This window comes from Bos taurus, chromosome 7, assembly GCF_002263795.3.
Source record: "Bos taurus isolate L1 Dominette 01449 registration number 42190680 breed Hereford chromosome 7, ARS-UCD2.0, whole genome shotgun sequence".
NCBI lineage: Eukaryota > Metazoa > Chordata > Mammalia > Artiodactyla > Bovidae > Bos > Bos taurus.
Window position 1 is genome coordinate 12295076 of NC_037334.1, and position 14262 is coordinate 12309337.

The 14262-nt window shown below is 48.0% G+C and overlaps 1 protein-coding gene and 1 non-coding gene across 8 annotated transcripts in view; both read left to right on the forward strand.

Annotated features, from left to right (window-relative positions):
* CACNA1A (calcium voltage-gated channel subunit alpha1 A) overlaps positions 1-14262 on the forward strand; it is a 253311-nt gene that overhangs the window by 151070 nt on the left and 87979 nt on the right. For 6 of the 7 annotated variants that reach the window (XM_024993853.2, NM_001075129.1, XM_059887937.1 and 3 more), the window contains 7 exon segments: positions 4579-4788; positions 9077-9189; positions 10383-10495; positions 10643-10774; positions 11078-11150; positions 13408-13525; positions 13653-13720. In XM_024993853.2, the coding sequence (XP_024849621.1) occupies positions 4579-4788; positions 9077-9189; positions 10383-10495; positions 10643-10774; positions 11078-11150; positions 13408-13525; positions 13653-13720 (827 nt within the window). 7 annotated transcript variants of the gene reach the window in all.
* On the forward strand, positions 2065-2138 carry TRNAG-UCC (transfer RNA glycine (anticodon UCC)). Its single transcript has one exon. It is a non-coding gene; the product is annotated as a tRNA-Gly (tRNA).

Consider the following 14262-nt stretch of genomic DNA (forward strand, 5'->3'; position numbering starts at 1 on the left):
TAGCATCACTGAACTCAACGGACATGAATCTGAGCAAACTCCAAGAGACAGTTAAGGACGGAGGAGCCTGGCGTGCTGCAGTCCATGAGATCGCAAAGAGTTAGACACGACTTAGTGAGTAAACAATGTAAAGATTTGGAATACTTGGTATCAAAAAAAAAAGAATGTAAAATATCTTTTTAATAGATTTCTCTATTGATTCCACATTGAAATTGACATCTGAGATATATGGTGTTTCATAAAATAGTTTATTAAAATTATTTTTAAAAACTAAGGATTTCCTGCAAATTTTCAGACCATGGAGGAAAAGTAGAGACAAGAGTGTACAGGAAAAGGGGACTTTTCTGGTGGTCCAGTGGTTAAGACTCTATGCTTCCATCTCAGGGCACAAGTTCAATCCCTGGTCAGGGAACCAAGATTCTGCATGCTTCGAGGTATGGCCAGAAAAAAAAAAGGTGGGGAGTATTGACAAAGGGAGCATGGATCAGGGGGAGTATAAATGCAGCAAATAGAGGAGACAGCACAGAGCTGGCACACGGCCTGGCACAGAATAGGGGTTCAATTGATAGTCACCTTCCTCTCCTTTCTTGATGCGTGGGATGCCTATTATGGGATGTGTCTCCAGGCCCTGTGATGAGGAGAGACTTCCTCCATGAGTTGGCATGTGAACAGTCTTGATTTTCGCTCTTGCAGTTGTAGAAAAAGACTTTATGTCCAGTAAGCATATGCCAGCATCATGCTGGGGCTTCCCAGGTAGCTCAGTGGTAAAGAATCCTCCTGCCAAGCAGGAGACGTGAGGTCAATCCCTGGGTCAGAAAGACCCCCTGGAGAAGAAAATAGCAACCTACTCCAGTATTCTTGCCCGGGAAATTCCATGGACAGAGGAGCCCGGCAGGCTATAGTTCATGGGATCGCAAAGAGTCGGACAGGACTTAGCGGCTGAGCATGCGTGCAGCGTTGTCTTGGGGTTAGTTTTTAAATATTTATTTACCTATCTGTTCGTTTGGCAGCACCAGGTCATAGGTGCCCCGTGCAGGATCTTTTAGAGGAGGCATGTGAACTCTCAGTTGTGGCGTGTGGTATCTAGTTCCCTGACCAGGGATCAAACCCAGGCTCCTGCATCTGGGGCTTCTGCATCTTCGTGCATTAACTCACTGATCTTTCCCAATGGCCCGGTGAGGTGGGAGGCACTGGAGTCCCAAGACGCATGGTAACTTGCCCAAGGTCATCTGCCCGAGGTCACTCTGTGGTTGGTGATGGAGCTGAGCTTTCACGTGGCTCCAGGAGAAGGTCAGGGACCTCCTGCTCCATGTGATTGCCAAACCTTGTGGATGCCTGTGGGTCTGTGCACATCTTTGGGAGCCAAAAGAACCAGAAATGTCTCAACTGGGAAGGGCTGTGAAGAGCCACCTTGGGGTTCCCAATGCCCATGGGATCAGACAAGTGATGGACATGAAGGGAGAGTCCAGCTACCAAGCCTGGCCAGCTGCTGCTGGGCAGGCCTGTGGTTGCTTGCTCACGGCCACAGGTTCCAGGAGTGAGTGCAGTGTGGTGGCTGCAGGCCAGAGTGCAACAGGCTCTGAACTGACCTGAAGCTTCTTAGTCAATTACTGGACTCCCCTCAGCCTCTGTTTCCTTGGGGTGTAAAAGGAGGTTAGTGATGGTCCCTACTTCCTAAGGTTGTGATGAGGCACTTACTGTGTAAACTGCATCCCCCGCAGTGCCTGTTAAATGTTCGATAAATGTCAGCTGTTATTTTCATTCATGAGAAGCTGAAATCCATATTTGTATGGAAAATCTCCCAGTTTTTAAATGCAGACCAATACTTTCAACCTTCACAAGTCTCAGATGAACCAGTATGGCCCCTGGGATGCCAACTCACAACCTGTGTTTAGAATTTTGCTAATAGGAAGTGGCATTCTGAGAGATGTTTTTTGGGTTTGGCTGGTGTGAGGTTGATGGACAGTGCTTCATGGATTAATGTGCAAATGAACAAATGAATGGATGGATGGATGGACGGATGTGTGAATAAATGATGAAAGAAGAAATGAATGGATGGGAGCTTCCCCTGGTGGTACAGTGGTTAAGACTCTGCATTTCCAATGCAGAGGCCACAGGTTCGATTCCTGGTCAGGGAACTAAGATTCCACATGTATGGCAAATTTTAAAAATAAATAGATAAATTAAAAAAAAACACACAGAAATGAATGAGTGCACTAATAAATGAATAATGATAAATGAAATGAATAAATGATAAAAGAATAAATGAATGAATGCGTGACACGCATACCCATGAGTGAGCAAATGGGTGAATGAATGAGCACACTGATGAATAAATGAAAGAATGAATCCTCCAATGAAGAAGAATAAACTAATGAATGCAATGGAAGATTTTCAAGAGGAGATATTTTAGAACACAAAATCAATCTATGTGAAGCTGAGCCCTGAACCTCCCCCACAAACCTGTCCATTCTCAGTGGATGACAGCTTTGTCCCTCCTGGGGCTCTCAGTCCAAAAACTTTGGCTTCTCCCTCTCTTCTACCCACGCTTGATCCATCAACAAATGTTGAAATATACCTTAAATAATAATACCCCAGGGCTTCCCAGGTGGCTCAGTGGGTTAAAGAGCCCACCTGCCAATGCAAGGAACATGGGTTTGATCCCTGGTCCAGGAAGATCCCTCATGCCTTGGAGCAACAAAGCCTGTGTGCCACAGCTATGAGCCAGTGCTCCACGGCAAGAGAAGCCCACACACCACAACAAGGAGTAACCCCCCAACTCACTGCAGCTAGAGGAAGCCTGAGCGGCAGTGAAGACCCAGCACAGCCAAAAATAAACAATAATAGAGAAAATTGAAAATAATAATACACCCCAAATCGGCCCAGCCTGCCTCCTCCTCAGCTGCCATGGAGTCCAGCCCTGGTCATCATCTGTCTGGACTAGAGCAGTCATCCCCTCTCGGCTCCTCCCTTGCCTTCCACGGTCTGTTCCGTGCCACAGCAGCCAGAGGACGTCTGAACCCCTAAGTCAAGTCACGCTCCTCTTGCCTCCATACCTCCCGCCTCACTCAAAACAAAAGCCCCGTTTGTCCCTGCAGCCCCCAAGGCCCTTCAGAACCTGCCAAGCCCCACCCCCCTGCCCTCACCTCCTCCTCTTTCTCACCTGAACCACTTCACTCCAGCCATACTGTTTTCTTTATGCTGTTCCCCAAATACGTCAGGCAGGCATATTCCCACCTCAGGGCCTTTCCACTTGCTGTTTCTTTCCTCTGCCTAAGATACTAAGGTGACTCAGGCCAACCCCTTCACCTTAACGCCTTGGTTCAATGCTGCAGCTTGCCCAGTGGTCCCTCCTAGGGCTCCAGGTCCCCTTATTTGGCTCTGCTTTCTCTTTTTTTTCAAAGCACTTTGCACCTTCCATCACACTATTAATTTTTTATTTATTTATGTTTGAGTTGCACGTGGGCTTTCTCTAGTTATGGCGAGCAGGGGCTACTCTTCATTTGGTTTGGGGGCTTCTCATTGTGGTGACATCTCTTGTTGCAGAGCACAGGCTTCAGCAATTGCAGCAGGTGGGCTCTAGGGTACACGGGCTTCGGTAGTTGTGGCACACGGGCTTAGTTGCTATGCAGCATGTGGAATATTCCCGGACCAGGTGTTGAACTCAAGTCCCCTGCACTGGCAGGCGGATTCTTAACCACTGGACGACCAGAGAAGTCCTACTTAGTATATTATGTTTGCTCTCTGGCTCCCACACTGGAGTATCCATCCCAGGAGTGCAGGACTCTGATAACATGTATCCTGAACACCTGGGACAGAGCCTGGCATAGTAGGTGCCTTATAAATGCTTAAGAGCAAAAATATATGTGAGCAGAGGGCACAGCTGGCTCATTCTTTGGTGATTATTTTTAAAGTGAAATGTCCATGATAAACTAGGATCCTAGCCATACCTCCTCCTGGAGGCTTTCCAAGAACAGTGTATTCAGCTCTGCCGCCTGCGTCTGCACTGGGAGTCCTGAGCAGAGGTTCCAGCCTCATCCCACCCTGTAGCATGACCCCTAGAGTGATCAGACAGTGCCAGGAGAGGGATACAGAACGATGACTCCAGCAATGGAGAGCCATAAGCCTCCCCATTCTGAGCCATGCCATGCCATGCTCAGTCACTTCAGTCATTTCTGACTCTTTGCAGCCCCGTGGGTTCTAGTCCACCAGGCTTCTCTGTCTAAGGCATTTTCCTGGCAAGAATACTGGAGTGGGTTGCCATGCCCTTCCCACCCGGGGATTGAACCCACATCTACCTTCATTGCAGATAGTTTCTTTACTCCTGAACGACCAAGGAAGCCCCCTACCACCACATCCTGAGCACTCTGGTTATTTCTAGCACTGTTATTTTCAGGGACATTACCTTCTCATAAGTCCCATCTCTGGAAAGCTAAGCCCCTGAGTCATAATGGTTCCCCGGGCGCTTGCCTGCTTGGGAAGCTAATGGGTTCCCTGGCCAAAATCCGTGCCTGGGCCACACATCGGTTAATTTCCTCTGCAGGAACACCCTGACATTCTCCATCCTTTCCCTGGCAGGGTCTCCCTTCGCCCGAGCCAGCATTAAAAGTGCCAAGCTGGAGAACTCAACTTTTTTTCACAAAAAGGAGAGGAGGATGCGTTTCTACATCCGCCGCATGGTCAAAACTCAGGCCTTCTACTGGACTGTGCTCAGTCTGGTAGCCCTCAACACGCTGTGTGTCGCTATCGTTCACTACAACCAGCCTGAGTGGCTCTCCGACTTCCTCTGTGAGTACCGCCTGGCCCCATCCCCACCGGCTCCCTGATCCCTTCCTCACACCCTTTCTCTAGTTCTCTTTCTTTGGCAGTATGTGTTCCCTCTTTCCCCTTTTACTTGGGCCCCGTTTATAACTGGAGATAGGGCTGAAGTTCCTGCTGCCTCAATGACAGAGCCCAATTTGGGGGAGGGGGCGCCTGAGAGCTGGAAGCTGGAATTTGGGCCATCAGACACATGATCACTTTCTAAGAAAGGCACATAGAGGTGCATTGAAATAAAGACAGAGAGGGTCAGACTGCAAGACAGCCAGATACAGAAACATACATATGATTTCTAGGTGCATCCCTGGGAATCAAATTTATGGTTGAGAGATGAAGGTGCATTAGAGACAAAAAAGTAACCTGTATGTTGTACTCATCTTTTCTTCTCATTTCTCTCTGCTTCGTCTCTTTTCTTTCAAATCTTCTGCTTCTTTCCCCTTTCCTCTCTTGTTCTTTTTGACTTCCTTATGTCTCGGATTCATTCCTAGACAATAGCCTCCAACAACTGTGAGAACATCTTGCTCCTGCAGTGAAAACCAGGATTTCCAAGACTTTGCCCTTTTGGGCCTGTCCCCAAATTTCAGGAATTAACATGAGATAGTATCAAAATGGCAACCCACTCCAGTACTCTTGCCTGGAAAATCCCATGGACGGAGGAGCCTGGTAGGCTGAAGTCCATGGGGTCTCAAAGAGTCGGACACGACTGAGCGACTTCACTTTCATTTTTTGTCTTCATGCATTGGAGAAGGAAATGGCAACCCACTCCAGTGTTCTTGCCTGGAGAATCCCAGGGGCAGGGGGCCTGGTGGGCTGCCATGTATGGGGTCGCACAGAGTCGGACACGACTGGAGCGACTTAGCAGCAGCAGCAGCAGTATCAAAATTGTTGACCACGTTCGGGGAGAAGCAGGAAAGGAGGGAAGATCTATGAGCAGGGCTTAAAAAGTAAAGAGCTCTGAGAATTCAACAAGGGTAGTGGCTGGAAAGTGAGGAAGGCAATTGGATGCCTTGGCTCTGGCGTATGGGCCCCAAGTGAGGACTCCCCAAAACCTTTTTGCCTGCTGGTTGCCCTCCTCCTGCATCTTTTGGCTTGTCTGAATTAGGTCTGTAGATTCTCTGCCCTTCTGACCTGGTTCAGATTAACCCACGCAACCACTGGAGAAATCAAGTCTTCAGCCTCATGAGGCCTGGGTGTCTGGTGCAGGTCATTGTCCCCTTGTAACCCTTATTGTTCCCAGTCACGTTGGCTGACCACCCCCCCAGGACACTCCCCAGGGGCCAGTTCTCCTTCCGAGAGCCCTGACCTAGTTCCAACCTTAGTAATTGCATTTGGTCCCCCTGGAGTCTCTTACAAATGAGAACTATTTACTTTTTGTCTTAACCTCCTCGGATAGCCTATTTTTAATCTCCCATATTGTCCCCACTAATCACCTTGCTTTGTCTGTCCTGGTTGGGGAACAGGGGGTTGAGACTTCCTGCCTGCCTGGGGCCTTTCTGTCTATAAACGTCCTTTAATTATCAATTTCCAGTTGAGAAAACTGTGACCCAGAGAGGTTAAGTAACTTGCCCAGAGTCACACAGCTAGTTAATGATGTAGCCAGGATTTGAACCCAAGCTATATCTGATGGTACATCCCTGCCGTGATCATCAGGTACCCTGGGTTCTCAGTGCCTGCTCTGCCCCCAACTCTCCATGTGACCTTGGACAAATTATTACCATTATCCATCAAATGAAGACATCTTCAGTTATTGCTGCTGCCGTTTAGTTGCTAGATGTGTCCGACTGTTTGCGACCCCGTGGATTGTACCCCGCCAGGTACCTCAGTCCATGGGATTTCCCAGGCAAGAACAACGCAGTGGGGGCTTCCCTGGTGGTCCAGTGGTTAAGAATCCGCCTCCAATGCAAGGGACACGGGTTCCATCACTGGTCAGGGATCTAAGATCCCACGTGCCACAGGGCAAATAAGCCCATGCTCCACAACTAGAGAGAAGCCCCCACACATCATAACTAAGACCCAGCACAGCCAAATAAATAAATGATTTTTTTAAAAAAAGAACAATGGATTGGGTTGCCATTTCCTTCTCCAGGAGATCTTCCAAACCCAGGGATTGAACTTAGGTCTCCTGCTTGGCAGGCAGATTCTTTACCACTGAGCCACCTCGTCAATTATATGGCACTCTTTTATTTTTATTTTATGTGCCACTAAGAAATGAAACAATGCTGCCATCTAAACTAGGGCAGGCTAGTTTTAAATTACACCCCAGTTTCGGAGATGTCAAAACATGAACAAAAATATGTGTTGTAATCAATGAAGTGTAGTCGTTTCTCTGGGTCTCACATTTCTCTTCTATACTTGGGAGAAATTGGATTTGATGACACTGAAACTTCTTCCAGATCCACCAGTGCTTAGAGATCAGTAATTCTCTCAGGTCTTGTGTGTCACCAACTCTCATGATTCCATGGTAACTGGGAAACAAGCATCTTGGAAATTCTTACGTCCTCCCCGAATTTCTTCTGGGGGCTTTTGGAATGCATCAGATGTTACAGACAGATTTCCTCACTGACGTTTCAGTCTTGGGGGCTCTGGAGACCCCAGAGTTTCCCTCAGACACTGAAAGCTCCCTGGGGTCCTAAAACTAAGGGAAGGTTCAGTAATCATGAATGAGTGGGAAAGACCTTGACAGTCAGTTCAAATCACCTCTTAAAAGAAGGATATAGAGACTTCCTTGGTGATCCAATGGCTAAGACTCAGCACTCCCAGTGCAGGCAGTCAGGGACCTAGATCCCACGTGCTACAACTAAGTCCCAATACAGCCCAATAAATAAATAAATTTGTTAAAATTGATTTAAGAATGATATACTACGGAATTCCCCGGTGGTCCAGTGGTTAGAACTCAGCAGTTTCACTGCTGAGGGCCCAGGTTCAGTCCCTGGTCAGGGAACTAAAGTCCCACAAGCTGCGTGGCACAGCCAGAATAAAATCACAAAGAACTAGAAAAAAGTCTTATACCATTTTAAAAGAGAGTGATATGCGTGATATAACAAATACTCTTCACCTTCAAACAGAGCTAGCTATGTGACCAGAATGGAATTCTTAGAAGTTTGAGGCCTCTGTCTTCGATTTCTATATGCTTTCTTCCTCTCAGAATCTCTCCTTACCTCTCTTTCCCCTTTGAAAGGTGACTGCTCACGCCCTTCCTGACCACTCATCTTCCTACCCTACCAAGAAAACCCTCTTAGAAAAGGAATTGCTATTAACCGTTTCTTTGCTGGAGCAAACAAATACTCATAGTTACCTCTTCCCAAGGCAAAATTTTCACCATTATGCATTCTCATTGAAAAACAAAAGGCTTTGTCTTACATCAAGACTTTTAGACATTAGCAAGACAGGATTTCTAGGGGATATCCAATGAGTTTTCCTAGTTGGGAGAAAAGCCATGCCTTAGATTGGTTGCCTTTGGCACTCCCAACTAAGTCCCTAACACGAGGATTACAAATAGGACACTGTTATGATTTCCATTAATATTTCTATCAGTCCTTTGGAGCTCAAGCATATAAAAGCAGTTGAGTCATAATTCTTATGTATTATTACATAATTCTTAGTAATAGTACTTTGTTAGTTATAGAGTTAGTTATTAGCCAGTTAGTTCATTCATTCGTTTCCTTTTAATTAATTTTTATTGGAGTATAATTGCTTGCTCATTTTAAAAACATAGGAAAATGTATAAAATAAACAATGAGGCTCTACTGTATAGCATAAGAAACTATATTCAATGCCTTGTAGCATCCTATAATGGAAAAGAATATCTACACACACACACACATATATGTATGTATGTATAACTGTATCACTTTTCTGATTCAATTATATATACCTGGAATAAGCGTGCGTGTACAGTTGCTCAGTCGTGTCCAGCTCTTTGCAACCCCATGGACTACACTCCACCAGGCTTCTCTGTCCATAGGATTCTCCAGGCAAGAATACTGGAGTGGGTTGCTATTTCCTTCTCCAGGGGATCTTCCCAACCCAGGGATCGAACTTGCATCTCCTACACTGGCAGGCAGATTCTTCACCACTGAGCGACCTGGGAAGCCCATACCTGAAACAAGTATACTTCAATTTTAAATTTTCTTAATTAATTTTTAAAAAACCATAGTAAGCACCCAGGAACCCACCAGCCAAGTTTCACTTAATAGGAACGTCAGAGCCACCTAGCACAAATCTAATCTCCTCTCTGTTTTCCCCCCTCCCTTTCTAGACTATGCAGAATTCATTTTCTTAGGACTCTTTATGTCCGAAATGTTTATAAAAATGTACGGGCTTGGGACGCGGCCTTACTTCCACTCTTCCTTCAACTGTTTTGATTGTGGGGTAAGTGCTCTGGTTTCTAAGGAGTTCATTCCCCAGCTGATGTGCTTAGAATGGTTGATACCTGGGGACACAGGAGAGAGAGAAGTAGGGTCACGCCTGGGTATGACAGATCCTGCTGAGTGCAAAAGGAATCAGAGGATAATCCCCAACTTTGATGAAGATACAGAGCTCCCAGAACCCTCCCCAACCACTGCCAGTGCAAGGGGAAATTTACGGACCCATTTTGGAAAGTAAAGGATGACCTGGCAAATCCACTTCTGGGGATTCACTCTAGAGAAACTTATGCGGACACCTAAGAGACATATACAACAATGCCTTGAGCGGCTTCACTAGTCCCAAGCCAAATGACCCAAATCTCCCTTTGCAGTAGGGTGGATAAATAAGTTGTATATAAATAATGCAGTTCTCTGCACCAGCGAGAGGCAGCCAACAGTAGCCACACCCATCAGCCACATGGTATCGCACAGGAGGCAGAACTAGTCCATATAGCATGATTCTGCTCATGAAAGTTCAGACGGACAAGACCAAGCTATATGGATTTCAGAGGATCCTTGAACACTTTAAGGCAAAGACCTCGAAAACATAAGTCAAAGAAGCCAGACATAAAAGGTCACGTATTACGTAATTCCATTTATATCCAGAACAGGCAAATCTCCAGAGTCAGAAAGTAGATTAGAGGTTGCCAGGGGCTGGGAGGAGGGGGCTGGAGAGCAACTGCTCATGGGTCCAGGGTTTCCTCTGGGAGCGATGGAAATGTTTCAAAAGTAGAGAAGGGTGATGGTTATACACTGTGAACATGCTAAATGCCACTGAATCGTGCATTATTTTAAATGAACCATTCTGGTTAATTTTCTGTTGTGTGAATTTCACCTCAATTTTTTTAATGCAAGGAAATAGTTATTATAAAATTCAGGGTGGTGGCTATGTCTAGGGTTCCCCAGAGGCTTTCAGGGTGCTGACATGCTCTATTTCTCGACGCAGATGGTGGTTGCATGGGCATTCACTTTGTAATTATGTTTCAGGAATTCTTTGCACTCATGTTAATAAGTTTAAAAAGAGAAGGGATAAGAGGCGTGTGAGACACTCGCTATGATTTCATTTGAGTGGGGGGAGTTGGACTGGGTTCCTGCAAGGTCCAGACCCAGGCACATTTGCAAGGAGCATGGACACAAGACCGGGATCCTCTGTTCTAGGTCATCATCGGGAGTATCTTTGAGGTCATCTGGGCTGTCATAAAACCCGGCACATCCTTTGGAATCAGTGTGTTACGAGCCCTCAGGTTATTGCGTATTTTCAAAGTCACAAAGTAAGTCTTTGGGTTCCCTGGCATCCCAAGGTGGGGATGGGGGCTGGGGCGGGGTCACCTCCTTCCCATGTTGGGAAGATGGGCTCAGCTGCTGCCACCCTGGCCCCAGCCTGACCCCCATACCCCAACCCTGGCCTCTCTTGGCAGGTACTGGGCATCTCTCAGGAACCTGGTCGTCTCTCTTCTCAACTCCATGAAATCCATCATCAGCCTGTTGTTCCTCCTTTTCCTATTCATCGTCGTCTTTGCCCTTCTGGGAATGCAACTCTTTGGCGGCCAGTAAGTGCTCAGCAGCTTCTCTTGACTTCTGCTTCCCTGGGGTCCAGCCCAGGGCCTCCCACCCTTACCTTGCTCACTGCCTCCAGAGACCCAGGCCCACCTGCACCACACAGTCTGCCTTCCTCATGGCCTGGATGATGCCCAGTGCACCCACCCAGATGGGCAGGGCCCTGGGTACCACTCAGTATGTCTTTCTAAGGGAAACAGAGATGCTGGCGATGTTGCCCTGGAAACAAGATACTGAGCCAAGCCCTCACACGCCTAGGGTGGGACCAACGTGAAATGTTTGTGCCCTCTCCACAGGTTTAATTTCGATGAAGGGACTCCTCCTACCAACTTCGACACTTTTCCAGCAGCAATAATGACAGTTTTTCAGGTACAACCTTCACCCAGTCCCATGAATGCAGGGCCCCATGGAGAAGCACCAGGGTTCATTAGGAGGGGGACAGGAAATGTGGGCAGGAGCCTTTATTGTGGCTGTTCCACAGGAAGAAATGGGTAAGGCAGGTTAATCAGGCTTAGGATTGGCTAGTTTGAATAATTTCGGCAAGTCCTGGAGCTGTCTTGAGTTATATGGAACCTGACCCTGGGCTAATTCCAACAGTAGAATATTGGCCTAAGTGTAAGAGCCCAGTAGTGGAGATGGTTTGGAGTGTGGGCTCTGAATTGGTTGGTTTTCATTTTTTAAACCACACCCACAGGCAAATTGTTTACTAACTCTAAGAATTAGCTAGTCCTGACTCCCCCCAGGATCAGTAAGACCCCTCCCATATGTCAAAGCATCAGAATATAGAAAATAATAGACATCGATAATACACCATCTTCCCCGTGACTGGAAGACACCCCAATTCCGTATTCCAAAGCAGACAGATTGACCGTGGGTGGTCCCGCCAAACCAACTTCTGCACCCATGTAGGCACATGCCCCAAGGTTTAGAACTGGCCAAGCTGGGACTTCCAGAGCCGTTCCATGTGGGTTCTGTCTCTTTAGAGAACAGAAAGTTTATGGGAAAATGTGACTTCACTCCTCTCTTCTCCTGGGGGAAGGGGAACTTCTGAATGAGACCTGTAGACAGGGGCTTGGAAAGGGAAACCATCCATGAAATTCTGAGCCTTTACATCAATGATTATCGATAGTAGTCATCACCGCCCATATGTCTTCAGCACAGGGCTTGTTGCCCAAGAGGTATTTGTCCCCCAAGGACACCTAGAAGTATCTGGAAACATTTTAGGGTTGTCGCAAGTGGGGTGTGGGGGTGTTACTGGCATCTAATGGGTAGAGCCCAAGGATGCTGCTTAATACCCTGCAGTGCACAGGACAAGAGGAAGTTCCCAAATGCCAGCAGTGCCAAGACTGCAAAACCCTACCTAATGGATTAACATCTTTGGAGTTCTTTCATATTTACTTTATCCTCATGAAAATAATGGGGCTTCCCTTGTGGCTCAGATGGTAAAAAATCTGCCTGCAATGCAGGAGAGACCCAGGTTCGATCCCTGGGTTAGGAAGATCCCCTGGAGAAGGGAATGGCAACCCACTCCAGTACTCTTGCCTGGAAAATTCCATGGACAGAGGAACCTGGCAGGCTACAGTCCATGAGGTCACAGAGCGCTGGACTTGACTGAGCAACTAACACTCTCACTTTTTTTCACTTTCATGGAAATAATGCAAAGGAGGGAAGCTGGATATTTTTTTAACAACCGTGTAGATCCTGCATACACATCCCTTTAGCCCTTCCCATACACGTCAGCATCTTGCCTGTTTGCCAGCACTTGCGTCTCTTTACCTGAGGCTTCCTCTGATCACCTGTACCACCACCATCCCCACCCCCAGATACAGCAGTCCAGAAGTACCTGTGGATATATAGCAAGAGAAATTTACGTCTCACAGTTCTGAAGGCTGGAGGTAGATCAGGGTGCATCCAGGGTTGATTCCAGGTGAGGACTCTCTTCTGGCTTGTAGACAACCGCCTTGTCACTTCTCTCACACACAGCAGGGGGAGGGAGGGAGACAGAGAGGCAGAGAGAGACCAAATTCTCTGCTGTCTTTTCTTATAAAGGCACTAATCCCCTCATTGTGGCACTTGTGGTAAAGAACCCGCCTGCCAATGCAGGAGATCTATGTTCTGTCCCTGAGCCAGGAAGATCCCCTGGAGAAGGGCATGGCAACCCACTCCAGTATTCTTGCCTGGAAAATCCCATGGACAGAGGAACCTGGCAGGCTCCCGTCCATGGCGGTCACAAAGAGTTGGACACGACTGAGCACACAATCCCCTCATGAGGGCCCCACCATCATGTCTTCAGCTAATCCTAATTCCCTCCCATCTCCAAATAACATCACATGAGGGTTTATAGCCTCAACATATACGACTCAGCCTATAGCAAAATCTCCCTATCATATCAGAGAAAACCAGAAAGATCTGAAACTCCTCTTCCAGGGTCACTTTTTGCTAGAACAGGCTGAGAGCTCCTCCACGCAAGGACAGCCCTTTCCTCTCGCAAACGGCCAAGACCATCCCCACCCAGAGACACGGGCCGAGAAAGGGCCCACACGCCAGGTTCCGGCTCCACAGCTGCATCTCTGAGGGGCCCAAGGTTGAGGGGGGGTTGGCTGTGTGTTTCTCCCTCCCCTTTCAGATCCTGACGGGCGAAGACTGGAACGAGGTCATGTATGACGGCATCAAGTCTCAGGGGGGCGTGCAAGGCGGCATGGTGTTCTCCATCTACTTCATCGTGCTGACGCTCTTCGGGAACTGTATCCTCTGGGGGGGCGGATGAGCCCGGGTCCTCAGGGAGAGCAGGGGAAGCATAAGGGAGGGGTTCAGGAGTCCCAGATATCAGGGTTCATGTGGCAATGCTTTCCCTAACTCCAGCGTTTGCAGACACCCTCCTGAACGTGTTCTTGGCCATCGCGGTGGATAATCTGGCTAACGCCCAGGAGCTCACCAAGGTGGAGTTGGTGGGAGAATGTTGCTGTGCAAAGTTACCACCTGCTCATGGCAGATCAGGACCGTGCCAGGCAGGGGGTAGGGTGGGGTAGGGGGACAGGAGCTGGGGTCAGAGCCTTTGTCCCGGCTTCACTGTGCCAGGGAGAAAGGCACCTCCTCCCCCACCCCCAAAATAGACTGTCCCTCATCAAGTGGCTTCTTCAGCTAAGGAGGGCGGAGGTGGGGGTGGTTAAGGCAGCAGGGTTGCTGCAGGAAGCAGATGGCAAACTCCACCAGAGTGCCCGTTTATAGGGAGTGGGCAGTGTCGAGGGGCTTCCAAGGAATGCGGCAGCCTCCAGGCGAGCAGGCACTGTCAGCACCCTAAACCCGGAAGGAGGGGACAGATGGAGAGTAGCCCAGACAAGGTTCTGAGGCTCAGTGTGTGTCCCCGTGAGCTTGGGAACTGGCCGGACTTCACCACTGAGCAGCAGCAGTAAAGAATTATATGATGCTCATGGTTCCAGGTGTAACTGTCATTTCCCTTTGGCAGAAGAGGGGACTGAGG